Here is a 27,993-nt window from a genome sequence, read left to right on the forward strand (position 1 = left end):
TTACTACCAGAACATCACATAAGTTTATTTCAGATGTAACAGCAATGTTAAAATCAACAAGTTTAATTTTTAACCGCACCAAGTAAACTTAGCCATTTAAGTATTTTTAAAGTTATTCCCTCCAAAAAACTGAGGGAGCTTTTCTTTTCCACCCCACAAACCACGGTTTCCCAATAGTTCTATTTTTGGAGGACTTTCAATTGATGAGTAAACTGCTTTGGGGATATTTTAGAACTTCTTTCCCCAAATGAAAACTAGTCTGGACAAATTATATATTGCATAGATTTCTCTGGAGATTCTTTTCTTTAGAACCTAAATGTAATTACCATAAGGATAATTTTTACCTATTTGTCCCATAGTAAAAACTATCTGTCCTAAAAAATACGATGGATATATCCTCTGAACTTCCAGTTAATTGTTTTACTTACCTCAACAATTTTTATGTTCCAAAATAACCAACTCAACATGGGACATTGAGTCTTTACTGACTCACAGGCATGTGAACTAGTGCCCAGCTTCTACATCCTCCTCTTCCTTAAATGGATGGAATTACTTAATACAAGTTTGATGTAGGACAATTAACCCTTTCCAAACAAGTCTGATGTACGACAAACCTTTTCAAACATACAGTTTAGGTAAAGTCATTGTCTACTGTGGAAAAAGAAACTATAACGATAGGGAGCCTACATACTCAATTCAAAATTTAATTTTTTTCCCCTCCTTAAATAACATGTACTTAATTGTCATGAGGCAGCTATTCAGTTTTCAATAACCACATTTAGGGATACATTCATAGGACTGATTAGATAGTCCTGGTGAAATGGTTATAGAAATAGAGGCAGTGTCATCTCAGAAAACTCATTTATATATCAAAATCTATTCTGATACCTGGAAGTTTACAAAAAGGCTGAATTCTTCAAACTAAGTATGCCTTCTGTAACTCAAGCACTCTTCTCTTGGCAAGAGCAAGCTGAAGCTTATCCATGAAGGTAAAGGTGCTTAATGCTAACTTTTTTTCTAAGCTTATATTTGGACTGCTGAAGAAACTGATACCCAAGAAACCAGCATGGTCTTTCTACATTTTTACTATCTTAAGATTCAAATCCTATAAACTCATTCAACTATCTTCCTTTTCCTGTATTACTCTTGGCACTCAATTAAGACCGCTGAAGTCTACTGTACTTTGTACTTTCACATTCTCAAAAAAGATTATAAAATGTGCATAAACATTGTGTAAAATAATTTTGTCATTTAACGTATTTGGAGAGATGAGATTTCTATTACCAGAATTTACATGAGGATAAATATTATGAATCAAACTTCCTTTTAAAGTCAAATGACAAGAAAATTCAAGCCCCGTGCATTGTTTTAAAGTCTAATGAGAACACTTCATGGGCCACTAGTATTGGCAATCTAGAAAATTTTAAATATTGGATAAGGGGCTATGGAGGAAAACATGAAAATTTCAGAAGTCTCCTATCTTACAAAAAGTTATCAACCCGTCCAAGCCACTCCCTATGTGCCAGAAAATGATCTGGCATAAACCAGTCCCATCAGTAGAGGAGGTCACAGTGACGTTTACGTTATTAACACTTCTGAACTTCTACTTTTCCAAATATGGAAGCAATATGTTTAACAATTCCCCCTCCCCCAAATCCTTAAGCTCATTATCACAGGCACAGAAAATAAGCAAATCTGGGATGTTCTCCAACAGATAAGCAGTAGCACAGCTATGTTATTCTCAAAAATACTGTCTAGATATTCTTCCTTATATAATCAAACGCTCCGTGGCCACGCTTTTGACAGTCTACATTAGCTGACATTAAATGCATTTATTGTGCCACGAGTCCACCTAAGCTTCCTTTCAGGTGTTTTTTAGTATGTCCAAGAGACAATACCTGCTTCAGGTTTATCTTTAGGGGTATTGACCTATAAGGACATCAACTCCCATTTTTAAGGTTAGACTAACTATTGTGGGTTTACTGAAGAAAAAGGACAGGAAAAAAAAAGTAAATCACAACAAACCTCTTTAGGTCAGTTAAAGGCCATTATCTCTAGCTGGGATATTAAAAAAAATTAATCTCACCAGCCACACTCTAAAAGTTAATGCCACTAATAACAATCAACAGCAGGAAAAATAAACCTGCTAACAACCAGTCCACTCATTAGCAAGAAGCAGTTTAACTCAAATACTGAGACCAAAGTAAAACACTACCTACCCAAACTGTCCCACCCACCCTCAGCAAGGAAGAAAGAAATAACTGCTTAAAAAAACAAAATAAGCTTAGTACTTCTTACAAGGATAACAATGGTCCAGCTCCTGAGACAACACTCAGAAGGACAAAAGGTGGAGTGAAGGCAATGTCTAGGGATTAGTATCCCACAGTCTTGAAAAACCCAAAGTACCACAAACACACTACACTTGTCTTTGAATTAGAGAACAAGATATTGCTGCTGTTTCTTTTTGTCTTTTGATATATACAACATTTTGTAGGCTCTGCCCTTCAATGTGAAAGCAGGACGTTAAAAAAAAAACTGACACTGACACCCAAATTTTTGGGACCATATATATCTTAACTGTGAAACCAAACAGACCTATACCTCCTCCTTCCTACAATCAAACCACCTCACAAAAATAAGAGAACTAAAACAATCCAAACATGATTAATTTTAAAGTCCTTGGAAGTATTAAACCTTTTTTAGAGGAAAGAAAAAGAAAGAAAGGAGGACAAACAAGAACAAGAAGGGAGGGGGAAAAGAAAGAGGGGGGAAAATCAATGGGCCTCTCTTTTATTTGGCGACAAGCAAGTGCAAGAAAGTTCATTTCTAATTTGTTCAGTTGTCTGTCTTTTGCACATCTGCATTCTGGCCAGAAGGGACTTTGAGGTTTTTCTGCAACACATGAGCATCTGCTGGCTCTATCCTCTTATAGTAGTTCTTCTTTGTCTCAATAATCTCAAAGCCAAACTTCCTGTAGAAGTCAATTGCCGACTCATTGCTGATCTGGACATGCCTGAGACACAGGAGAGTATCAGGAAAAAAAAAAAAAAAAGATTTCATTAGCTTTTGTGTATTCTCCACAAATAGTTTCAAAGTGGTCAGAGCTGGAATACTGCACACAATTGTTAGATTCTCCTCATAATTACTAACAATCAACAAAGATTAGGTATTCCTCTCAGAAAAACCTAACTATTACATTTGTAAGACAGCTGGCTGAGGTTAGGAGGCTGAGAAATAGTGTTTACTCTTACAATCAACAAAGGGCAAAGTACCCTTGCTAGCATAATATTTTTCACTGCAAGGGGAGAAAAGATTCCAGTCATTAAAAATGGGTAAATAACCACAGGAATGATTCAAAGCCATATTAACACATGCAGGAAAAAAAAAAGAAAAAGAAAAAAGAAAAATAACATAACTGGGGTCTAAATGCCTGAATATATCTGATTTATAAAAAACATGCTATATTTTGAAATAAATAATCTGAGCTTTCTCAATTACTCTTCAAAATAGCATTATATAATTTAATCTCTCCCACTGCCAATGTTAAAATGAGAATAATCTCCCATATTATAAAAAATCCATAGTTGCGATCTAACCTTGGCTCTTAATCTGAAATCTAGAATATTAATACTATATTAATATCAGCTAGTACTCTCTGATTTTGATTATTAAACTCTACTACTAATGAACATATCACTGAGAACCTTAAACAAAACCCAGAGAACAGAGAGCATGAGAAAAGTAGTATTAATGTTATGAATTCTTCAATTCTGAAGACTTGAGTTTTAATCTTGGTTTAATCTCTGTGACTTTGGAGCTCCCACCCCAACATAATAAAGCAAAATGAGAATGTTTTATCTCAGATTCCTTATTTATTATTGAAACAAAACAAAACTTCATAACCACTACTTCCATGGTTTTTCCAAAAGACAATGAAGTAAGTAACCAGATTTTAAAGTTCCTAGTAAAGATTTCTATAGCCAATCTATTAAATTCTTTAGATAAGTACATTAAATATCATTTCACTTACAGATAGATGTTGTCAAAAGTGCCATCTTTTTCACAGATGTTTAAGACATGATTTAACATTTTAGTTCCTATTAACAAGACAAAGAACAAATAAGTAATTTCATAAAAATCAATCTTTACACTACACATCTAACTGCCATCTTAACTTATTGCATCCTACTCAAACTAGAATTTGAGGTAAACACAAGACAACCTGATTTTTGAAAATTTTGTTCTTTCCCTATATTATCTACATAAGTTTAAAACTCGTAGCAGAAAAGCAACCTTTATATATAAGCCCTTCCATGTAAAAGGAACAGAAAAAGCAAAAGGGACATTGATAACAAATCTACATAGGGTTTCCAGTTGAAATATGTTAATAAAGTTATTTTCCACCTTATATAATTCAGTAACTCTTTCCCAATATTCCCAAAAGAAATGGTTTGACTCACTAGGTCAGAAACAGTAACGATGTATTTATGCTTCTTTAAACAAATAAAAAAACACAAATAATTTTACCTATTCCTAGCCTTCGGTATGGTGCCAGACATCCTAGTGTCATGATGTAAAGTCTCTTCTGATTCTGTGAATGATCCACCCTACAGCATACTGCACCTACTGCAATATCATTGAAATAGGCTGCCATGGAAAATATAAAAATATAAAGCTCAAAGACAGAATAACACATTTTATTCAATCTTCCTCCCCCTCTGTAAGAACTAAATTATTGCTATTGGCAATACATTTTATCAGCTACTATGAATATCAATAGCTTCAAAAATTTCCTACTTCTTTTTAGGGATTTAAATCTCTTCTAGAGTAAATACAAATATGTGAAAACATAGGCACACACTGAATTAGAGAAGATATTTAGCATTTCCTTTTAAAATTCAAATACTGTCTTGGTTTTTCCGAGATTTTTCTCAGAACCTGAATCACCCCCGTTTCCTCACTTGTAAAACAAGGGGATTAAATTAGTTAACTCTGCTCTAATATCAAAAACTAGGGTCAAGAACACCAACAAACAAATGAAGGGGGGGAAGAAAAACCATTATTATACCAAGTTTTGCTAGCTCGCCAACCTCCAGCACATCCTTGTAGAACTTGTCATTGTAGCTGACTGGAAAGATGACCTGGTTTAATCTCTTCAACTGTTTAATATTGTGTGGTGTCACATCTCCCAGCTCGATCCGGCTACTGGAACAAACCAAAATGTACTCAATAAAATATAATCAGCTTCATTTGTTAAGATGAACATATTTAGAAGAGTACCAAGTCTTTCTTACATGACTGATAAATCTAACCTTTCATAGTGACTTTATACTCCTAGAAAGACTACCATTTATAAGAAGATTCTGCCAGCCATTCCAGATTCAATCTGTAGCTTTCATACAACTGTATATATTTAGAGATAAATACAGTAAACGACAATTACTAAGAAGGGCAGACTAATATTCTATATAAATGCCAAAAATTTCTTGTAATTTACAGTTCAGAAAAATTTAGACATCTGTTACTGATCAAAAGGACTGATGATACCAAATGTTGGCAAAGGGGTGGCAAATGGGAATGGCAAAAATGTAAACAGACACTATCTCTGGAAGACAATCTAGTACTACCTATCAAAAAGCCTGAAGGTCCATCTCCTTTATGGAAGTAATCCTACTCTAGAAATTTACTCTGAAAAAATAATCCAAATAGGCAAAAGTTATGTATATTCTATTAACTGAGCTAGGAACAACCCACAACAGTCATATGGGGTGGTATTCGAAATCCAGATTCCTGGACCTCACCCTACTTTCAGAGGCAGAATCTCTGGAAATGAAACAAAGGAATCCACCTGGGAAGGGTGTCTGAAAACTACTTATCAAGAACCCAACAGTAGTACTTCTAAAATAACATATGTAATCAAAACAATCGGTTCCATGGGAAAAGGAATTTAAGGCTAAAAAGATTCAGACTCACAGTAACAAAGCTGTGTTGCCTCTAGGCAGTCAACAAAAGGATTTTTTAATAGCTCAAGTCAATATCACTACCATAAGCTGAAGGACAAATCTGAATACCACTAGCACTATCACTAGTAGAGTTGCTTACATACATTATTGGTCTTCTTAAAAATCACAACAGTAGATGACAAAATCCTTTAAAGATCAAATCAAAATAAAAATGAGTTGAAAAATAAAATAACCTGATGCCATCCAAGTACTTAGAAAATGGGGGTCCTACTCACTGGGTGCTAGGTGCTAGTTCCAGATAACAATGGCATTAGTCAATAGCAGGGAAATGCAAACAACACACCCTAATTAATCATTTACATCATATGCATATAGGTTTTGAAAACTCTGTTGGAGGGACTCCTGGGGGGCTCAGCTGGTTAAGCATCTGCCTTTGGCTCAGGTCCTGATCCCAGGCTCCTGGGATCAAGTCCCACATCGGGCTTCAGTCCCACATCGGGCTCCTTGCTCAGCAGGGAGTCTGCTTCTCCCTCTGCCTGCTCTGCTGCCACTCCCCCTGCTTGTGCTCTCTCTCTGCAAATATAAGTAAGATTTTTTTTTTAAAGATTTTATTTATTTGACAGAGACACAGCGAGAGAGGGAACACAAGCAGGGGGAATGGGAGAGGGAGAAGCAGGCTTCCTGCTGAGCAGAGAGCCCAATGTGGGGCTCCATCCCAGGACTGTGGGATCATGACCTGAGCCAAAGGCAGACGCTTAACGACTGAGCCACCCAGGAGCCCCAAATAAGTAAGATCTTAAAAACAAAACAAAACAAAACAAAACAAAACAAAACAAAACAAAACAACCCTGTTGGAGAAATGACTAATGAGAATGTTAATCATCACACTTTTATAATGGTAAAAAGGAAAAACCTAAGTGTCCCCAATAGGGAACTGGTTAAATAAAGCATGCATGACACATTTATATTATTAGCACAGAAACACTGATACATTGTTTGTGTGCGTGGGGGGGAAACACATTCTCAATATACATATGTAATACATAAATATATAAAATAGCTTTTCTTAATATACAGAAAAAATGCTGTAAACCATATATAAAAAATGTGTGATCAGAATTGTGGTTAGCACCTGGCTGGCTCAGTTCAGTAGAACATGAGATTCTTAATCTCAGGGTTTTAAGTTTGAGCCCATTGTTGGGTGAGGAGATTACTTAAATATACAATCTTTAAAATAATAATAAGAATGGTGGGTAATTAAAAAAAATATTCTCTGAAATGTTATAATTTAGATTATTAGAAAATAGAATATAGACCATAATGCTCATTTGGAACTTTAGCCTACCTCCCTCAATTATTTTATTTTTATGCTGTTTTTTACTACTTACTGTGACCAACCACCCTTGCATATCTTGTATATTTTCTTAAAATCTGAGCACAGTTTCTTAGTAGCCACACAAATTCTTAAGATGCAAACATCATTGTAAAAAATAGAGATTTGTTATATTTTCTTCCAATTTCCAGACACATTAAGTAAATATGGGTAAATACAGCCTGTCCTAAGTATTTCACAACTAAAATGAGTTCTTTTTGTGAGATTCAGGTCCGCTTTAACTAGGTTTTATCTCATTCACAGAACAACTCCTCTATTTATTAAAGCAGACCCTGGCTTTCTCTTCTTTAAGGCTGAAGTAAATAACATTTTACCCAAAACTTTTTTCTGATTAATACCTACTTAGGCTCATTTACCCACCATCTACCACTCACAGACCTTTTATTAGCAGATACAGTTATACTGTAAAATACAGGGAACATGGGGTGCCTGGGTGGCAGAGTTGGTTAAGCGTGGTTAAGTGTCTGACTCTTGGTTTCTGTCAGGTCGATATTTCAGGGTCATGAGATCAAGTCCTGCGTCAAGCTCTCTGCTCAGCGCAGTCTACCTAAAGAGTCTCTCCCTTTCCTTTGGCCCCTCCACCCCTCTGAAATAAATAAATCTTGAAAACAAAAAAAAAGTACAGGGATCACATCTCACCTACACTGTGTTCTTTTTTTTTTTTTTTAAGATTTTAATTTATTTGAGAGAGAGAGAGAGAGAATGAGAGATAGAGAGCACAAGAGGGAAGAGGGTCAGAGGGAGAATCAGGCTCTCTGCTGAGCAGGGAGCCCGATGCGGAACTCGATCCCAGGACTCCAGGATCATGACCTGGGCCGAAGGCAGTCGCTTAACCAACTGAGCCACCCAGGCGCCCTACACCGTGTTCTTTTCTTTAGAAAAAGGATTTCTACCATTTAATTAATATATCACCTCGATTTTTTTGTAAGAACACTTATGTTCTACTCTCTCAGCAATTTTCAATTATATGCATTAGATCCTCAGACCTTATTCATTTTACAGCTGAAAATTTGTACCTTTTTACCAACTTCTCCCTATTCCCTGCACCCTGGCAACCACTTATCTACTCTTTCTATGAGTTTGACTTTTTTATTTTTAGATTTCACATATAAGTGATACCATGCAGTGTTTGTCTTTGTCTGGTTTATTTCACTTAGCATAATGCTACTCTTTAACTGAGTACAGCATTTCAAATTTGGTACAGTAACATATTTTAAATATATGGCATTTATTGATATTTAGAGCACAGTATTTAAAAATTATCCACTGCAATTAAAAAAGAGTCAAGATGCTGTATTTTAAGTCATTGAAAAACTACATTATGAAATCTAATCATAAACAACAATAAAGAAAAACTTAACCTAGGAAGTCAAGCTTCTAAATTTTAAGTGAAAGAACATGAGTTTTTAAAAGGTTTAAAGAATGATTTCCAGGTGTGGCACCTCGCTGGCTCAGCTGGAAGAGCATGCAACTCTTTATCTTGAGTTTGAGCCCCACACTGGGTGCAGAGATTACTTAAAAATAAATAAACACTTAAAAAAATGATTTCTAGGTAATTGCCAGGCTTCAAGTATCTTTATAATTTTTAAAAGGATAATAACCAGGTATTTCTTAACTTCATACAGAAGGAAAAGGTGGTTATGGCTCAATGTGCTAGATTAAATCTAATAAAAATTAACTACTAAAAGTTTCCATTAGAGTAGGTAGATCAAGCCTAAATACAGAACATTGCATTACATCATTAGGGAATAGGCAGCTTAATCTTTCCCTGCTCAATTAAAAAAAAAATACATGTCTTGATTTGAAAAAAAGCCCATCACCATAGAAATGACTTAGGAAGTGAAAATATTCTACAAGACTATTACCAGAAATAAGTTTGATGTATATAGTCTTCCTATATTTTTCTATGCATATATATATATATATATATATATATATATACACACACACATACATATTTCAAAACAGAATTGGGATACTATGAATATTCTTCGGTAGCTGTTTAAGAAATCTCTATTAAACATAACTTTGTCAACAAAATTTACCTTAAATACAGTTTAACTTTCACAAACATGATATGTCTGATTGAAATGGAATATTTCTGTGATCTTGATCACTTAGCTCTGAATTATTTTAAAATGTGGATATTCTAAATATATCAGAGTAATAGCAACTTGTAAATATAATTTAGCAAAGAACATGTAGTATCAAAGGTATAAACAGAGTGCTATATAGAAATGTCAAGAAAATGAGAACATGATTGTAAACAACCAACAAGCTTTTAAAAGTTAAAAGAACTTTTAAAGTAAGTCAAAAGGAATTCCAGGGCGCCTGGGTGGCTCAGTCGTTAAGCGTCTGCCTTTGGCTCAGGTCATGATCCCAGGGTCCTGGGATCGAGTCCTGCGCCAGGCTCCCTGCTCCGTGGGAAGCCTGCTTCTCCCTCTCCCACTCCCCCTGCTTGTGTTCCTGCTCTCGCTCTCTCTCTCTCTGTCAAATAAATAAATTAATTAAAAAAAAAAAGGAATTCCAAAAAAACCCCTAGGAATTCCAAAATCTCCATTAGAAAATTAAACAGAGTGTCCAAGAGTTCTGTGAATCTATAATTTTCTAAAGTTCTTATGAACATAATAGTTGCCTATTCAAAGCATAAATCAGGTATTTCAATAAATATTTGAACACCTATTTGCTAACACCTGGAAGGCAAAGGAGTTTATACCTACTAGGAAATACAGTGTCTGAGTGTGTATATTTATTACACATATTCACATGTGTATATACATATATTATACATAACACATATAAAATACAATGTCTTAGTAAGAGCACATGCACACAAAGTACAAAAATAATACTAGAGTGAAAGTGCTCCTGGGAACAGATGTGAAGGGTGACTAAGAGTTTGTTTTGTGGGAAGGCAAGAAATGAAATTTTTTTTTTTAAGATTTTATTTATTTGACAGAGCACAAGCAGGGAGAAGAAGGCTCTCTGCTGTGCAGAGACTGTTCATAATGTCTCCCCCACAAAGAACCACAAAGCCATTGTGGAAAGAGCAGTCAGCTGGCCATCAGAGCTACCAATCCCAATGCCAGGCTGCACTGAAGAAAATGTAGACAGCTTATACGCACATTGCATTCGTGTTAATAAAACCATAAAACTACAAAAAAAAAAAAAGTGTACTTTGTGTAAATGTGGAAGCTGAGATTGGAGCGGAAGAACACCAATTTTATGAGGGGCTTGCACATAAAGATGGTACTTGGCTGTCTTCTCTAGCTACACTTATTCTCGTGGTTGACCTCAAGATAATCTTACCACTTTAATGCTGCCATCTTCAAAATCTGTCTCTAGCTTAGACATCACTCCTAAACTCCAAAGCATATGTAGTAGACAATTCAAATTAAACATACCCAAAACTAGATCTCCGATCCCCTTCCCCCAAATCTGCTTCACCTGCAGCTTTCTCTGTTGATAGCCTCCCCATCCTTGACTGCAAGTTACTCTCTTACCTCCTTTATTTAAAATGATACCTCAAGAAAGATTATTCTGAGAAATCTGTTTTTCTTTGTAATATTCCTGACAGGCTTTCTTATCAATCAGGATTATGTTTGGCCTTGAACAAAGTTTGGAAGTGTTCCTTCTTACTCTTCAGTTTTGTCAATGTTTGCTTCAGGTATTTCCAAGTTATATTAAGAGCGTAACTATTTGGGACTGTTATAAGTTGATGAATTGGTCCTTTTATCCTTTTGAAATGTCCTTTTTGCTGTAATATTCCGTCTCAAAATCTACTTTGTTCAATACATACCGTTTTTTTCTACTCAATGCTGCACATGTATCTTTTACCATCTATTACTTTCAACTCTTCTATGTCCTTGTAATTTAAAGTGTCTTTTGTAAACAGCATATACTTAAGTCCTGTTCCTCTAATCTGACAACGTATTTTTTAAATTACACAATTCTTTATTCTAAATAGTATGCAATGTGCAGGTATTACTTTTCTTTATTAAAATACCACGAGGGGCGCCTGGGTGGCTCAGTCAGTTGAGTGAATGACTCTTGATTTGGTTTTGGCTCAGGTCAGGATCTCAGAGTCGTGGGATGAGTCCTGCTTTTGGACTCGTGCTCAGTGCAGTCTCCTTAGCCCTAACCCCCCATCCCCTCTGACCCTCCAGAGGCACACGGGCTCTCTATCTTAAATGAATGAGTGAATGAGTGAAATCTTCAAAATAAAAATAAAAAAATAAAATAGCATGATAGAGTAAGGGGGAAAATTGTCATCACATTGAGTCATGCTAATCTTCTCTGTGTCATTCCAATTTTAGTATATATGCTGCCAAAGCAAGCACTGACAACTGGAGCATTTGGTCTGTCCAGACTTAATATAATTATTGATATAGTCTATTCAAGTCCACCAGCTTTCAAATTTTCTATATGTACTCTTAGTTGTTCCTTTATTTTCCAAGCCTTTTCTGGGGGATCAATTTTCATTCTTAGCTTTTAAAAAAATGTTTAAAAGTTTACATAAAATTAAATACACTTTTCTTAGTGTATAGTTCTGAGTTTTGACAAACGTGTAACGATAACTATCAAGATTTAGATCAAGATACAGAATGGTTCCATCACCCCAAAAATCTCCCTCATGACCCTCCATAGAGTTTCAACTCTAACACCACTCCCAGGCAACCATTAATGTTTTCTGTTCCCCGTATCTTTGCTTTTTCAAGAATGTCACATAAATGGAATCACATAATACATAGCCATTTGCTTGGCTTCCTTCATTCAACATAATGCCTTTGAGATTTACCACACTGTTGTATCAACAGTTCTTTCCTTGTTATTGCCGAGTAGTATTCCATAGTATGGATATACCACAGTTTATCCTTTTGTTGAAAGGCATTTGGGTCTACATACACATTTCTCTACAGGTTCTTGTGTGAATGTGTTTAAAATTTCTCTTAAAAGAAGTAATGCTGGGCCATAAATATATGAGAGTTCCAGTTGTTTTGCATTCAGCATTTGGCACTGTCAACCTTTAAAAATTTATGCCATTCTAACAGGCGTGTAATGACAATTCATTGTGGTTTTAATTTGCACATTCCTAAATAAATGATGTTGAGCATGCTTTCCTTTATTTCTCTGCCTTCATATAACTTCTTTGGTAAAAGGGCTATTCAAATATTTTGCCCATTTAAAACAAACTGGGTTCTCTAACTGGGTTGTAAGTGTATTATGGATACATGTCCTTTGTAAGCTAGTATATTGCAAATAATCTGAGGCCCCTTCCCACTTTTTACATTTCATTTATTTTTCTCTTAGCCTTATGGTATAATTATACACCGTAAAATTCATTTAAATGTATAATTCAATGACTTTTAGACTATTTACAGAGTTGTACAACCATCACCTCAATTCAGCCTTAGAACATTCACATCATACCCCAAAAATCCCTTGTGCAAATCTAAAGTAAATACCTTTTCCTACCCAAAGTCAGCCACTAAATCTACTTTCTACATATCTGCTTTTTCTGGACATTTCATATACATAGAATAAATGTGATCTTTTGTACTACTACACTTCTTTCATGCAGCATGATGTTTCTGAGGTTCATCCATGATGTAATGTGTCAGCAGTTGAACAATATTCCACTGTAAGGATATACCACATTTTATTTATCCACTCACCATCTGACGGGCATTTTGACAGTATTATATTCGTGGCCATTATAAATAATGTTATGAATATTGCATATAAGTCTGTGTGTGGATGTAAGCTTTAGTTTTCCCTGGTAGATACCTAGGAGTGGGAGTGCTGGGTTGTGGCAAATATGCGTTTTAAAGAAACCACCTTTCGTAGGTAGAATAATGGCCCCAAAGGATGTCCATGTTCCAATCCCAAGAATCTTTAATACATTATTTTACATGGAAAATGCACTTTGCAAGATATGATTAAGATCTTGAGATGGGAAGATTAACCAGGACTATCTGGGTGGGCCCAATGTAATCAAAGAGGTCCTTAAGGATCAGAGAAGAGAATAGGACAAAAGAAGCAGAAACGAGAGATTTAAGATGCTACGCTGCAAGCTTTGAAGATTAAGGTTAAGGACTACGAAACAAGGAATACATGTGGCCTTAGAGAAGCTGAAAAGGCAAGGAAACAATTCTCATCTAGAACCTCTAGAAGAAACATAATCTTGTTGTATTAGTTTCCTAGTGCTGCTTTAAGGAATTACCACTGAGTGGCTTAAAAGAGAAATTTATTCTCTGGAGGCTGGAAGTTCAAAATCAGGTCAGCAGGGCCATGCTCTCTGAATCTGGAGTAGAATCCTTCCTTGCCTCTGCCAGCTCCTGGTGGCCTCAGATATTTCTTGGCTTGAGGCAATAACAAGTCTAATGTCTGCCTCCATCTTCACTTAGCGTTCTGATGTGTGTACCCCCTTTCCTCTTCCTATAAAGACATTAGTTATTGGATTTAAAGCCCTCTGATCGAGCATTTTTTTTTTTTAAAGATGTTATTTATTTATTTGACAGAGAGAGACATAGAGCGAGAGAGGGAACACAAGCAGGGGGAGTGGGAGAGGGAGAAGCAGGCTTCCCACAGAGCGGAGAGCCCGATGCGGGGCTCGATCCCAGGACCCTGCGATCACGACCTGAGCTGAAGGCAGACGCCCAATGACTGAGCCACCCAGGTGCCCCTAGCATGACCATCTTAATTACATCTGCAAAGACCCTATTTCTTTCTTTCTTTCAAGATTTTATTTATTTGAGAGAGAGAGCATGAAAAGGAGAGAGAGGAGGGGCAGAAGGAGAGGGAGAAGTAGACTCCCCACTGAGCAGGAAGCCCAATGCATGGCTCGATCCCAGGACCCTTGGATCATGACCTGAGCCACTTAACTGACTGAGCCACCCAGGTGCCCTGAAAAGACCCTATTTCTAAATAAGGTCATGTGCTGAAGTTCCAAGTAGACATGAATTTTTCTTGGGGGGGTAGGTACTATTTAAAATCACTATACCTACCAACACCTTGATTTTAACTCAGTAAAACCTATTTCAGATTTTTGATCATAAGAACTAAGGTAATAATTTGTTTTTAAGCAATTAACTTTGTATTATTTTGTTATACCAGTAATGGAAAACTAGTACATTGCTAAACCGTCCAAAGTGGCTGAACCATTTGCATTCCTACCAACAGTGCATTAGGGTTCTAGTTTTTCTACATCCTCACCAACACTTTTTTTTTTAAAGATTTATTTATTTATTTGAGAAACTGTGTGCATGAGAGAGCAGGGGGAGCGGCAGAGGGAGAGAGAATCTCAAGCAGACTCCCTGCTGAGCGAGGAGACCACTGTGGGGCTCAATCCCAAGACCCTGAGATCATGACCTGAGCCAAAACCAAGAGTTGGATGCTTAACCAGACTGAGGCACCAGGCACCCCTCACCAACACTTTTTATTGTCTTTCTATTTATGCCATTTTAGCGGTATGAAGTGATAATCTCATTAGATGTGCACTTCTCTAATGACTAATAATGCCGAGCATCCTTCTGGATGGTTATTAGCCAATTGTCCATCTTCTTTGATAAAATGCCTGTTTTTTTGCCCATGGTCTAGGCCTGAGAATAAACCAAAAATTTTTACAGTAATAAGAATTCCCATTTTTATATTGGAGTGCTTATTCTGAGTCGTAAGGAGTTCTTTATATATTCTGGATACAAATTCTTTATCAGATATATAATTTGCAACTATTTTCACCCAATTTTTGGCTTGCTTTTTCATTCTAACAGTGTACCATACTAATGTAAACTATTACTAATAGCAGAAACTGGAATTCTCTGTACCATCTTCACAAATTAAATCTAAAAACTATAAAACTGTTCTAAAGTAAGTTTGTTGGGATGCCTGTGTGGCTCAGTTAAGCGTCTGCCTTCGCCTCAGGTCATGATCCTGGAGTCCTAGGATTGAGCCCTGCTTCAGGCTCCCTGCTCAATGGGGAGCCTGCTTATCCCTCTCCTTCTGCCCCCCCCCCCCGCCCATTCTTCCCCCCCCCCCCCTATCTCTCTAATAAAATAAAAAAAAAAAAAAAAGTAAGTTTTTTTTTTTTTTTTTAAAAGGAGAAACTGTCAGATTAAGAGGTGATGAGACATTTCAGCCACTTAAAATGTGTGGAGGACCTTTCTGGATTTTAACTTGAAAAAGACATAAGACAAATAAGAAAAAGCAAATACAGACTGGGCATCAGATCATAAGATATTAGGTGTAACAGTATTATAGTTACTTTTTTTTTTAAAGTCTCCATGATAAAGACTCATACTGTATTATTTACAGATAGAATGAGATAGTACTTCAAGAATTTCCTTTGAAGTACTCCAGCAAAAAAAGGAAAAATGGGAAAGTATTGATCAGGCAAAGACAAAAGAATATGAGAATTAATACTACCTAATGGAATTGAATGCATTGAGGGCTCAATGCACTATTTACTTTTATAGGTGTTTGAAAATTTCCATAACAAAAAATAAACATACATTACTTATTTACATAAGGAACTACAAAGCTGTAGCACTTTGCATTTATGTTAAGTTTTATAGCAACTTTGACTAAAAAAGAACAAAGACATGCTATTTTTGATACCAAAACTCATGGTAGAAAGCACTTGATGCCTGACTTATTCTTGACCATTTGAAAAAACAGTAAAAGGCAAGAATTTCAAACCTTTAACAAACCACAACCCCTCAATTTCCAGCTGTACCAAGCCTTCAGTTGCAGAAAAGAAATTGAATAAGAGCTGGATAAGAGTGAGCCTTCCGTTCTGGTACAGACCTCCTCCTCTAAATTCATCAATCTCAGGATAGCCTGTTACATAGTCTTTGCCTTTGGTATAAATGGCCACATATCCTGACACTTTTTTCCATTAAAACTACTGTCAAACACGTTTTAGGTAAAATGATCATTAAAAAAAAAATTATTAGGGTGCCTGGGTGGCTCAGTTGGTTAATTCATATGTTCAGTTAAGTAAATTCATATGACATGTCATTTTTTTCTTGTTTTTCCAATCTATAACAAACTTTGGTTAAGCAACTGCCTTCGGCTCAGGTCATGATCCCGGAGTTCCGGGATCAAGTCCCGCATCAGGCTCCCTGCTCGGTGAGGAGCCTGCTTCTCCCTCTGGCCCTCCCTCCTCTCATGTACACTCTCTCTCTCTCTCTCATTCTCGCTCTCTCAAATAAATAAATCTTTAAAAAAATAAACAAAAATAAAAATAAAAAATTATTTATATAATGTAGTTTAAATGCTACCTAATGTGACTGGAAGCAATGTTGGCATTAAGTAGATAAAAACAATTAGATAGTAGGGGGAATGCATCCAGAGTTTACATTAATTTAACTCAAAAGAATTCCCTTTTGCAACCCATCACTTTGAGAGTTATTTCCTGAAATACAAATACTGCATAATATATTTCCTTTGATTATGTGAATAGATCACATTACCAAGAAAATCATAGTGTATTAGAACATCTAAAACACAACTACTAAAAGAAACACCTGAATTTTAGGGGTAAACAAACAGGAGCCCACAAAGAAGTCCAAGAAACAATTTTCAAGAGACTAGGGAAAAAGTCTATAGAGAAGCAGTGTCACAAAATCCAAGAATGGATTCCAAACCTGCCTATACACCAGAATCACTTTACCAGTTAAAAACTCAGATTTCCACATCCCACTGTGGAATCTTTAATAATTAAGGCTTCTTAAGTTAACCACACAAGTTTGGCATCCACCTAAATTAATAAACTTCCCACTGCATATATTAAACTTCCATCTCCAAGAATTCTGGTAAGGGAAAGAGAGGCTAAGGATGGGCATAGAGAAGAGGATTTCATATAAAATGTTAAATCATTTTCCCTATGTAAGTGACACGGTATATTATGCTATAGCTTTAATGTTTGTGACATAGCTAGTATTGAGAGCTAGTCTCAAATTCAAATCAGCCTGACTCTTGAAACCTGGTTATTAATCACTACACTGTTTACTTACTTCAGATTAAAATTTCAATGTAATTTATTCTTTTTTAAAGATTTACTTACTTATTTAGAGAAAGAGAACATGCACAAGCAGGGGGAGAGAGAGAATCCCAGGCAGACTCCACGCTGAGCAGAGTCCTACGTGGGGCTTGAGCTCACAACCCTGAGGTCATGACCTGAACCGAAATCAAGAGTCAGATGCTTAAATGACTGAGCCTTGAGGGCGCCCCACATTTCAGTGTAATTTAACAACATAAACTATCTTAATTGATCAATTTAGGACCTCTACTCTGTAGATAAGCCCCAAATTCCTGGACTAAAAGTCAAATCTGCTACATATATTAGACGCAACAGTTTCTTGTTTTTAATTTAAGTTGGTTGCTAATATTTAAATCAGAAGCTTTTACATAAAGCCTACATTTCAACTCTTTTTTTGTACTCACTTATCTTATCTTGGCACCAGTTTACAACCCTAACTATAAAAAACTGAATACAGTAGTAATTAAAGAAACTATTCTCTTGGCTCAAGTAAATTCATATGACATGTCATTTTTTTCTTGTTTTTCCAATCTATAACAAACTTTGGTATGTTTCTTCATACCAAAGACTTTAGAATAAGGATCTAAAACGGGAAAACTGATATAGCAAAAGTGCCCACGTATACCCAAGTTCTTAGATCTGAACACGGCTACTTGCCCCTTACTTTATACAGCCCATTAGTTATTTATATCAGCACCACAAGATTAATCTGTTAGTCAAATCTCATACCATCTTCGTGCTTAGAATATGGTAGAAAACCTTTACCTGTGGCTTAAAACAAGCACTGTGATACAATGATAACACATATTAAGTATTTAACACAGCAACATCAGATAATAAGCACTCAAATGTTTTTAGCTATTAAAGGTAATGTCAATTATGCCCAAAATTATAAAAACAAAATTTAGTGGCAATATTCTGAAGGGCCACAAGATGGAGGTATGACTACACAAAAGTATGTCTTTCTCTACAAAGTCTGAAGTTATACTGCAAAAAGAGAAAATGAAATACTGTATAAAGTTTAAAGTCTAACCATTTATATTTTCTGTGAGTATTAAGTACACCTTTTCACAAAATTTTAACTGCTTGGTTACTTCTTGTGCAGACTGTTTATCTGGAAGGAACCTTAGAAGCCACTGGGTCCATTCCTCTTCTTTTCAGATGATAGAGCTGAAACCCAGACAGATGTACCTATGGTTATGCAGCCATTTCTCAATAAAGCCAGAACCAGGCCTATGTCTACAAATTTCCATTACAGTTCAAGATCAGCCATACACAGGACTCCCCTCAAAGGAGTCATCTTTACTCAAGGTTATTGAGAGAGAGAAATACAAAACCGGGAACATTTATATAAGGTGTACTAATGATAAAGGTGATTTGTATAAAACTTAAAAAAAAAAAAAAGTATTTTAGCAAGGATCTAAGTATGTCCATGGTCCCTTTCATAAAAAATTTCAAGGGGCTTAGGGCAGGTAATTTTTTCTTAGCTAGCAGTAATCTGGTTCTAAACTCTTGCCTTCAAGTAAATTACATGAAAGAGTGATTCTTCTAAAGTATAAATTCCTTCAACTTAAAAGTTAAGTCCACTGAGAATTTATCAAAGCACAGCTTAAATACTAATTGCTCATGAGGCCTTAAACTGTCATCCTGCTGAGATTTCCACCTCATCTGAACTATATTATACTGTTTGTACCCTTCCAAGGCACAGCACCTCTGTGCTGTTGTAAGCATTTATTTTTATATCTTATCTCTTCTACTGAACTACAAGACTTAGGGCAGGACCTCAAATATTTCAAGAAACTGATGAATTACTTTCCAATAAGTTCAAGAATCTCTAGGCCCTTAATTTAACTGATGGGCTGTCTCTCATCTTGTCTAGATTTTAGGGTTTCTCAATCCTAGTACTCCTGATATTCTGGGCTGGATAATTCTTTGTGAAGGGCTTTCTGGAGCACCGTAGGATATTTAGGATCATCTCTAGCCTCTACCCACTAAATGCCCGATCCCACTGTGACAACCCAAAATGCCTCCAGACATTACCAGTTAACCAGGGATGGGAGATGTGACCCTGTGTGACTATCACTGTTGTAGAGATTTAGCAGGTATCAAAAAAGTGATGATGGGTAGATTAGTTCTGCAAGCTGTATGAGTGCAAGTATCAGGTGTGCAAAAATCTCAGCAATTATTTGCTTGTGTACAAGTGCTAAACACACACCAGATATAATCTACTTAAGGTTATAATCTAAAAATAATCAAGTAATTCTTTGAAAAAAATTTTCCACGGCCATCCATATGTTCAATTAGAGCTCCTTCCCAGCTATGGCCTTTCCCTTACTACCACCTAAATGTTGCTTTTACTTCCAAGTCTCTGAATCCAAGCACATATTTTCCAACTGCTTACTAGTTATCTCTACAGGAATCTCACACTCAACACATTGAAAAATGAACTCACCATCCTCCACAGGAAGTTAGAACAGCTACCTCTATCCTCTATTTTTATGAATAGTCCCATCACCCGTCCAATATAAAAATCTAGTTTTATATGTACTCTTAGATCCCATTTTAATCCCTGTTAATTCTGCTCCCCAAATATCTTCATAATCTGTTCCTATACCCCTTCTCTAAGCAGTATGCTTCAGACCATCATTTTAACACAAATTCTAATAGCCTAATGAAGGGGAAAAATAATAGAGTCAAGTAGACAAAGCCATCACAATGCAGTGAGAATAATCTTTGGAAAACACAAATCTGATCACTTTACTTCTAATGCTTAAGATCTTTCAAAAGCTGCACATAACCTATCAAATGAAATTTGAATAGCACTGCATAAAAAGTCCTTTTCACCTAGCTGTGGCCTGGTCTAGCCTTCTCTCTCTCTCCCACCTTGTTTTTTGGCCATATAAAATTTCAAAAATTCCAGAACCCACCAAACTTTCTTTCCTTCTTGGTTCACCTCTGTACGATGTTACTTCATTAGTAGACTAAAGATATTAAACCTATAGATACATTAGTAGATTATGGATGCTCTCCTAGAGCTATAGTAAGGTTTAAGTGAGAATTTATTGCCTGGAGGAGATGTACTAGGTAGCTATAAAAAGTAAAAGGGCCATGAGGCAGGAAGGATGGGAGAGCAGGTCTCAAAAGGCAGACACAAAAGCAAAATCAAGAAAGCAGCATAAAAGAGAACAGTTCAAATATGATTCCAAAGTTTTGTTTCTTGGTATCATAAAAAGTTAGAGCTAATAAGAGACAAGGGATGGCAAACATGTGACCCACATGCCACAGCAGTCATGGTAGATATTAATAACCAATGACATCACTTTTTTTTTTGTTTGGCAATCTGAGAACTCATCAAAGCTATCAGCAGATTAAATACTGATTGATTAAATACTATCAACAGATTAAAACAGGCACATGAATTTCAACTTTTGGCTGTTCCTGTTCAGGTTTAAGCTGTTCTTTCTAAAGAAACCAAGGCCCAGAGGTAAAAAAAACAAAACTATTAGTGACCCTACTGCTAACTATTATTAGTGGCACCCTGAACTACAAATTTGTGGCTGCTTTTATTCAATGCTTTTTGTGTTAAAGTGAGTCTCCTTCAGGAAGATAAATTATGCTGGGGAGTCTGGGTGGCTCAGTCTGTTAAGTGTCCGACTCTTGACTTCAGCTGGGGTCATGATCACATCAGGGTGCTGAGTTTGAGCCCTGCTTCTGCTTGCCCCTCTCCCTCCCCCTCTGTCCTTCCCCCAACTTGTGTGCATGCTCTCTCTCTCTCAAATAAATATGTAAGATCTTTAAAAAAAGATAAATTATGCTGTGAATAATAATCTACATGGACAGGCAGGGAGGTAATCCAAGTATATCTTTAAATATACTTCAGTTTTCTGGAAAGAGAAATAAGAAATCTTTAAAATGCTCCTAAGTACAATTCTCCTTGCTTAACCTAGTTTATAACAAGTTCCATCTGTAAAAAGTTTTTTCTCATGAGCTGGGTCCTAAACTGGCACCACTCTGACAATATTTACTAATTCAAACGTCTCAACCCCATTTTCTAAAGAACATTAAATTTGGTTGTTTTGCAATTTGAAGTTAAAACACACCTCAATATCCAAATTAAAAACTGGTAAGTTACACAAGTAACAGGTAAGTTACAAACATATACAAATGGCCAGTAAAAGTGGGAAATGTCCAACTTCACTAAGTAATCAAATTAACAGTAACAAAAAAGGGGGGGGGGAAATACAATTCATCATCTAATCAGCAAAGTAAAACTAGAGTTAGGCTATTATGTCTTCCTTCATTTCCTTAAGGTTTTTTCAAGTGTCCCTTCCCTTCCCCATCAGCCCTTGGAGAAGAAAAGGGCACTCTCATACACTGTTGGCAGTAATGAATTGCTACTATCTTTCTAGATGTCACCTGGCAACAAATATCAGAGATTTAAAAATACCAGTACCTTCTGATCCAAAAAATTCACTTCTAGGGAATTATCCAAAAGAAATAAGGATGTGTGTCAAGTAGTTTTATAAACAAGTATTCACTGCAGCACTATTGAGGACTGAGAAAAGCCTCTGGACTTGGAAAACAAGGTTTTCCATTAACAGCTTCAGCAATGATAGAGGCAGAATACAGGTCAGGCTAGCTCAGGAGAGGCAAATGGATACTTCCAATTATCCCTTCTCCATCATGGCAGACAAGGTGACTGGATTACAATATTTTAATCTAAAACCAAGAGTGGCCTCAGAATCCTTCATCACAAAGGTATATAACCAGCCACACACTATCTGCTGGCCCACAAACTGCACATTTACTATTTAGAAACACCACCTAAAATTGGATCCTAAGGAAAGAGATGTTTACACCAACTTTTTTTTTTCAGGGTCTAGCACAGCACTGTCCAAAATACAATTCGAGTCACATAAGTAATTTCAGAATTTCTAGTATCTATATTAACAAGGCAAAAAGAAACACATGAAATCATTTCAACATGCAACCAAAATAAAAATTAATTTCACTTTTCAAAAAAGTCTTTTTTTATACTAAGTCTTTTTGAAGTTTATTTACTTATTTTTGGTAATGTCTACATGCAACATGGGGCTTAACTCACAACCCCGAGATCAAGAGTCACGTGCTCTTCTGAGTCAGCCAGGCACCCCCATACCAAGTCTTTTTAAAATCCAGCGTGTATTACACAGCAAGTCTCAATTCAGATGCTAATTTTCCTTGGAAATATTGATCTATATTCACATTTCACAAACTTTATAGATTCACCTATCCAGGTTTAAACATACTTGAAAATTGTCCAACAACTGACTTTGAGTATCAGTTTCTAAAATTAAAATTTTAATTAAAATTCAGTTCCTCAGTAACACAAGCCACATTTCAACTGCTCAACAGCCTACTGTAGCTAGTCATTACTGTATTGCAAAGGACAGGACTAACATTTTTCCAATAAGTTAGGCAATGAATGTATATAGGAACTGATGCAACAGATCAAATCAAGAGAAAGTAGTGTTCACTATGGGACAATTAGATAGTTTTATAGTTATTAAACTATAATACATAATTTTCATTTCTGTGATGAAAGGGAAGTTTCTATTGGTTACACCTGGTATTTTAATGGTTTCTGTAGGCTGTCCTTGAAAAAAAAAAAAAGGACAACCATTTAAATAATTGAGAAGTTGTATCTTTTTCATATGGCACAAAGCTGGAAGCCATAGCTAATATGTGTATGAGAAAATCAGAAGTCAAAAGGATTTCCACAGGCCAAAATGGAAAACATAAGCAAAGTGAAATTTTTTTTTTTTTTAAGATTTTATTTGACAGAGAGAGACACAAGCGAGAGAGGGAACACAAGCAGGGGGAGTGGGAGAGGAGAAGCAGGCTTCCCCCACTGAGCAGGGAGCCCGATGCGGGGCTCGATCCCAGGACTCTGGGATCATGACCTGAGGTGAAGGCAGATGCTTAACAACTGAGCCACCCAGGCGCCCCAAGCAAAGTGAAATTTAATGTAGATATTAGTTTGGTCTGGCAAAAGCACTGGCTTTGAAAGATAATGCTTTATATGGATAACCTTTAAAAATCTTTTTCAACCCCAAAATTCATGATTCTTCTTTGTTCAGAACTTTACCAACAGTTGTACGCATTTTTTGGAAAAAAATCACAACAGTGATGGCAACACAGCATTAGTCACCAATGCACACATCTGTATTGGTACCAGATCTACTTTCTAAATTATATAATGATTTTATTTACAGACAGATACAAACATCTGATCTTATGATTTATGGTGTATTTGTACCTGATCATTTACATATTGAAATAAATATCTTATTATAGTTTACTTTTATTTCTCCCTTATGTTGGTTACACCATTATATTGACTTTCTAAAAAATTGTGGCACAGGTAGGTTATATTTTATGCGAATTCGTCTCAACAAAGCAAGAGAATATTATAAAGTATTTTAAAATACAGTATCTCAATCCAAATCCCACAAATTACTGGCTTCATAGGAGGAGTATGAATTGGAGGTTTACAAAAGTCCATGAATTCTCCTTCAGCCTCACTGCCTGTCCCCCCTACAAAAACAGCAATACAACCTTAAAAAACAAAAAAAACACCTGTTTTACCGAAGTATAGAATATGTATGGTAAAGAGCACAAATCTTGTTCACAGCTCCTTGACTTTATTACATATGTATACACCTATGCAATCAATATCCAAAGTAAAGATAGAGAATATTTCTAGCACTTCAGAAAACTCTCTTGTGCTCCTTCCGAGTCCATATGCTGTCAGAGGTAACCATATTTCAACATAGATTCTTTTGACTGCAGAATCTCCTATTTTGAACTACATTGTTCTATATATTGTATTATATTATTATCTACTTCCCCATCTTTACTTTGCATGTATTCATATTTTGTTAAGGCCTTTTTTTTTTTTTAAGTAAGCTCCTCACCCAGCGTAGATCCCAACATGGTACCGAACTCCCAACCAGATCAAAACCCAAGCTGAGAACCAGAGCCAGAAGCTCAACAGACTGAGCCACTCAGGCACCGCTAAAGACACTTTTGTTAGAACTAATTTATACCTCTTTGCTACAATTCAAAGGTATATGGATTCAGTTTTACTCTCTATTATACTGACTAGTTATATTGCCATCTCAATCATGGCTGTGACTTCTTGCTTGAGTATCACCTTCCCTAGAGAAGAACAATAGATGAAAATTATCAGCTTACCATCCACAAATTCAACCTACAACATCCCTGGTCCATAAAAACAAGCAGCTTCAGTACACAGGAAATAACATCTTATAATATACCCTCAAGTTTCTTGACCATGCATATAAATACATGCAGTAATTAAAAACTGGAAATTTACTTACTATGGAAGAAAGGCAAATACATGCCAACACAATGGAATGTCCTACTGCTATTACTAACAAAAACAAAGTATAAATATGAAGGAAAATCAGATAAAGTAAGTTTTAAAAGTTTGAAAATGATAGGCAATATAGGCAACGACATAAAACATTTAAATAGTAGATTGATTTATAGTTAGATCTTCATGTTTCTAATTTTAGGTATCTCTATTCAACTTATACAGTTAGCTCAATATACAGTAAAACACTTAGCAAATAAAATTTCACACAAAAATATATAATCAGGACCACGGTTTCATTTTCACAGGCCTTTCCAAATCGAGTCAGGACTATAACGCTAACCACATTGTGCATGGTGATACAAATCTTTGAACTAAAGGACCTTAGAATCTCCACAAATCTTTGAACTAAAGGACCTTAAATAATGTCTATTGCCTTCATTTTTTCTGTGCCTTAAATATAAGACTTAGAAATGGAAAAAGTTTTGAAGTCCCATCTTACCTGGTAGTTCTTCAAATGGGAAGTTAAAGGGACTATTCCTGTGAAATCATCTTAAAAGTTTACCATTAGGAACACAACTTAAGGGGTGCCTGGGTGGCTCAATCAGTTAAGCGGCTGCCTTCCGCTCAGGTCATGATCCCAGGGTCCTGGAACTGAGCCCCACATCTGGCTCCTTGCTCAGCAGGAAGCATGCTTCTCCCTCTGCCTGCCTGCCCCTCCCCCTGCTTGTGCTTTCTCTCTCTCTCTCTCTCTCTCTCTCTCGTTCTGTGTCAAATAAATAAATAAATAAATAAATCATAAAAAAAAGAGGAACACAACTTTAAGTTTCCAATCATAAGTGATAGGAACTAGACTTAAAGACTATTCATTTCGGGGATAGTTGCTGGCTTGCGGTACAAATTCAGTAACTATAAATTTCCTCTAAATTTGGCCAGTTACTCGTTTCTGGGGATTTGCCACCATCCCCAGAATAATAAATCACCATTGTTGCACATAAATCACCATTTTAAGTAAAAAGATAATGCCTCATGAGTGTATTAACTAAAGGTAGATTGTGAATAATACCACTGTTTGACCCCATTTCTATTGCCAAGTTAGGTATTAGAAAGAACATTACACCCTAGGCAAGACTGAGCTAGACCAAAGATTTTGGATCTAAACACCCAGAATAATTTCTTGGAAGTCCTCCTTTATGAATCCATGCAGTCTCAACTCGGGAACTATTCAGCCTCATTTTTAGTACTCTAACAGAACAAGATGAGAAGTATTGTGTGCTGATAAGAATAAAAAACGAGGGGCACCTGGGTGGCTCAGTCCGTTAAGCGTCTGCCTTTGTCTGGGGTCATGGTCCCAGGGTCCTGGGATCCAGCCCCCCAGGGCTCCCTGCTCAGCAGGGAGTCTGTTTCTCCCTCTCCCCCCTGCTCGTGCTATCAAATAAATAAAACCTTAAAAAAAAAAAAAAAAGAATAAACGAGTAAGAAAGCACCCATGTTCAAGGGAAAAGAAAAATCTCACTAAATTATACTGGATCATAAATAAAATAGCTAAACTTCCTAGATCATGATTTAAGTGCTACAAATACTTCTCATACCTCAATTAGTATCCTGATTGGAACTTCAGAACTTGATGTTTAATATAGTGCAGGTACTATGAAAATTTCACGATTTCTGAATTTAATGTAAAACACACAATTCAGCATTAGAATGAATTTCCAATACTTAAAGCAAAATCAGAGAAAGGAATCATGTACAGACCTAAGGCCAATTAACCCTTCCTGGACCTCTTCGACTCCAATCACATACACACCGAGAGCCTTGTTTTAGGCAGCATAAGATTATTTTGAAGACTGACTTTTATTTCATCCTCAAAAGGCTGAACAGTTTGAAAGTCTTCAGTAACTCAACAGTTACAATTCTTTAACTGACTTGCTATAATAGAAAAAAATTCAGCCATCTCAGAAAGCTTTTAACATTGATAAAAGGAGAGCTCCAAAACGGCTAATTTAGGAAATATTTTAAAACACCGTGTTATGTAATTAATATTTTAATAGTATATAATTTAATAGTAAGGCGATATCCAAATGGAAGTAGTTGAACCAAAATAATCCCTAATTTTATCCAAAAAGGAAACTGAAAAAATATTAATTTTGCAAATCACCTGAAAAAAGCTTCGTAGTAGTAATCAAGGACCCCCCACCCCCACAGCACAGGGGCAACAGCAAACTACTGGAGCAATAGCTCCACCTACTGATCAACAATACTTCCTTAAACATTTTGGCACCCCAAGACTACAGAGCTCACGCTCTCTCCCCCTCCTCCACTCGCTCTGACCCAACCCAAATCCAGTTGAGTCACTAGCTCTTAATACTCATCTCCGTGCTCTTTATTCTAATTCTTTCTCCCTCCAGAAGGTTCTGCACAGCTCCCAAGTGTAAATAACACTGAAAGGTGTCAAAGACCGCAGGTCCTAGGGTTGAGCATGGATCTGAAGAGGACAACCAGACCACTCCAGTTGGAGTGGTGGGCCGGGGGTGGCTCAGCCGTCCGCTCCCGGGTAGGAGACCCAAGGCGCCTCACAAGAGCTTTTCCCTGTTGCCCCACTCAGCTGCTAGTCTCCGTTCAACCCACACTCGTCCTCCGGGCCGAAATCCTGGCTTCCCCGGGTCTTGCCTCTGCTGGCCCTTCAGCCCGCCAACAGCCCCGCGCCGAGCATCCGCCCCCTCCGTTGAAGAGAGAAAAGCCCAGAAATCTCCCTCCGCCGGGTGTTCGCCCGGAGTCTCTCCCGCAGCCCCTCTTCCCCGCCGGCCCGGCACTGCCCGGCTGCCCTTCCTCACCCTTTCATCTTCCCCGCCTGCTGAGGCCGTTGTTACCACCGATATCAACGCCGTTGTCGTCGCCGCCCCGAGCTCTCCGCGCCCTCAGCTCGGGCCACTCAACCCCCACAAGCCGGCCTCCCCGCCTAGGGCAGGGAGCTGAGCGGGTGACGGAGGCCGCGAGAGTCAAGCGCAGTCCTGCGTCTCCGAAAGGGGCGGGGGTGTCTCCCGCCGCCGCGCTGTGCCGCCGCTTCTCCACACGTGCACACCGGGCAATCCACTCCCGCCCGCCGCAGCCGCCAGCCAGACCCGCCGCCGCGCTGTGACCTTTCACCCCGCCCCCTCTGCGCGCCGGCGCGCCGGCCGCCTCGCGCGCAGCCGCACTGCTGGCCTCCGCGCACCCT

At 37.1% G+C, this 27,993-nt stretch overlaps 1 protein-coding gene and 1 non-coding gene across 3 annotated transcripts; both read right to left on the reverse strand.

Moving 5' to 3' along the window:
• On the reverse strand, positions 1–27,933 carry NAA50 (N-alpha-acetyltransferase 50, NatE catalytic subunit). Of its 2 annotated transcripts, none has more exons than XM_025874484.2 (5): positions 27,611–27,933; positions 5,069–5,202; positions 4,528–4,647; positions 4,031–4,097; positions 1–3,013 (listed from the first exon to the last, which is right to left on the reverse strand). In XM_025874484.2, the coding sequence occupies exons 1-5, from the start codon at positions 27,616–27,618 to the stop codon at positions 2,836–2,838; spliced, it is 507 nt and encodes a 168-aa protein (XP_025730269.1). In that variant the 5' UTR covers positions 27,619–27,933; the 3' UTR covers positions 1–2,835. The 2 variants fall into 2 exon arrangements, with proteins under 2 accessions (XP_025730269.1, XP_025730267.1); XM_025874482.2 differs by having other exon boundaries at positions 5,069–5,205; positions 27,611–27,931.
• LOC112834564 (U6 spliceosomal RNA) lies at positions 11,594–11,696 on the reverse strand. The gene has a single exon (XR_003210947.1). It is a non-coding gene; the product is annotated as a U6 spliceosomal RNA (small nuclear RNA).
• Positions 27,934–27,993: the final 60 nt, after the last annotated feature.

Source organism: Callorhinus ursinus, unplaced genomic scaffold, assembly GCF_003265705.2.
Source record: "Callorhinus ursinus isolate GAN/ISIS: 27379988/994484 unplaced genomic scaffold, GSC_fseal_2.0 scaffold1, whole genome shotgun sequence".
Lineage (NCBI taxonomy): Eukaryota > Metazoa > Chordata > Mammalia > Carnivora > Otariidae > Callorhinus > Callorhinus ursinus.

Bases quoted from the DNA above. Each gene is read 5' to 3' on its own strand.
- NAA50 (XM_025874482.2), bottom strand. The intron at 4,648-5,068 runs GTATAATAATGG...TTTCCATGGCAG, and splicing joins TGGCGAGCTAGCAAAACTTG to CCTATTTCAATGATATTGCA. The intron at 3,014-4,030 runs GTAAGTGAAATG...CCTGTGTCTCAG, and splicing joins ACTTTTGACAACATCTATCT to GCATGTCCAGATCAGCAATG.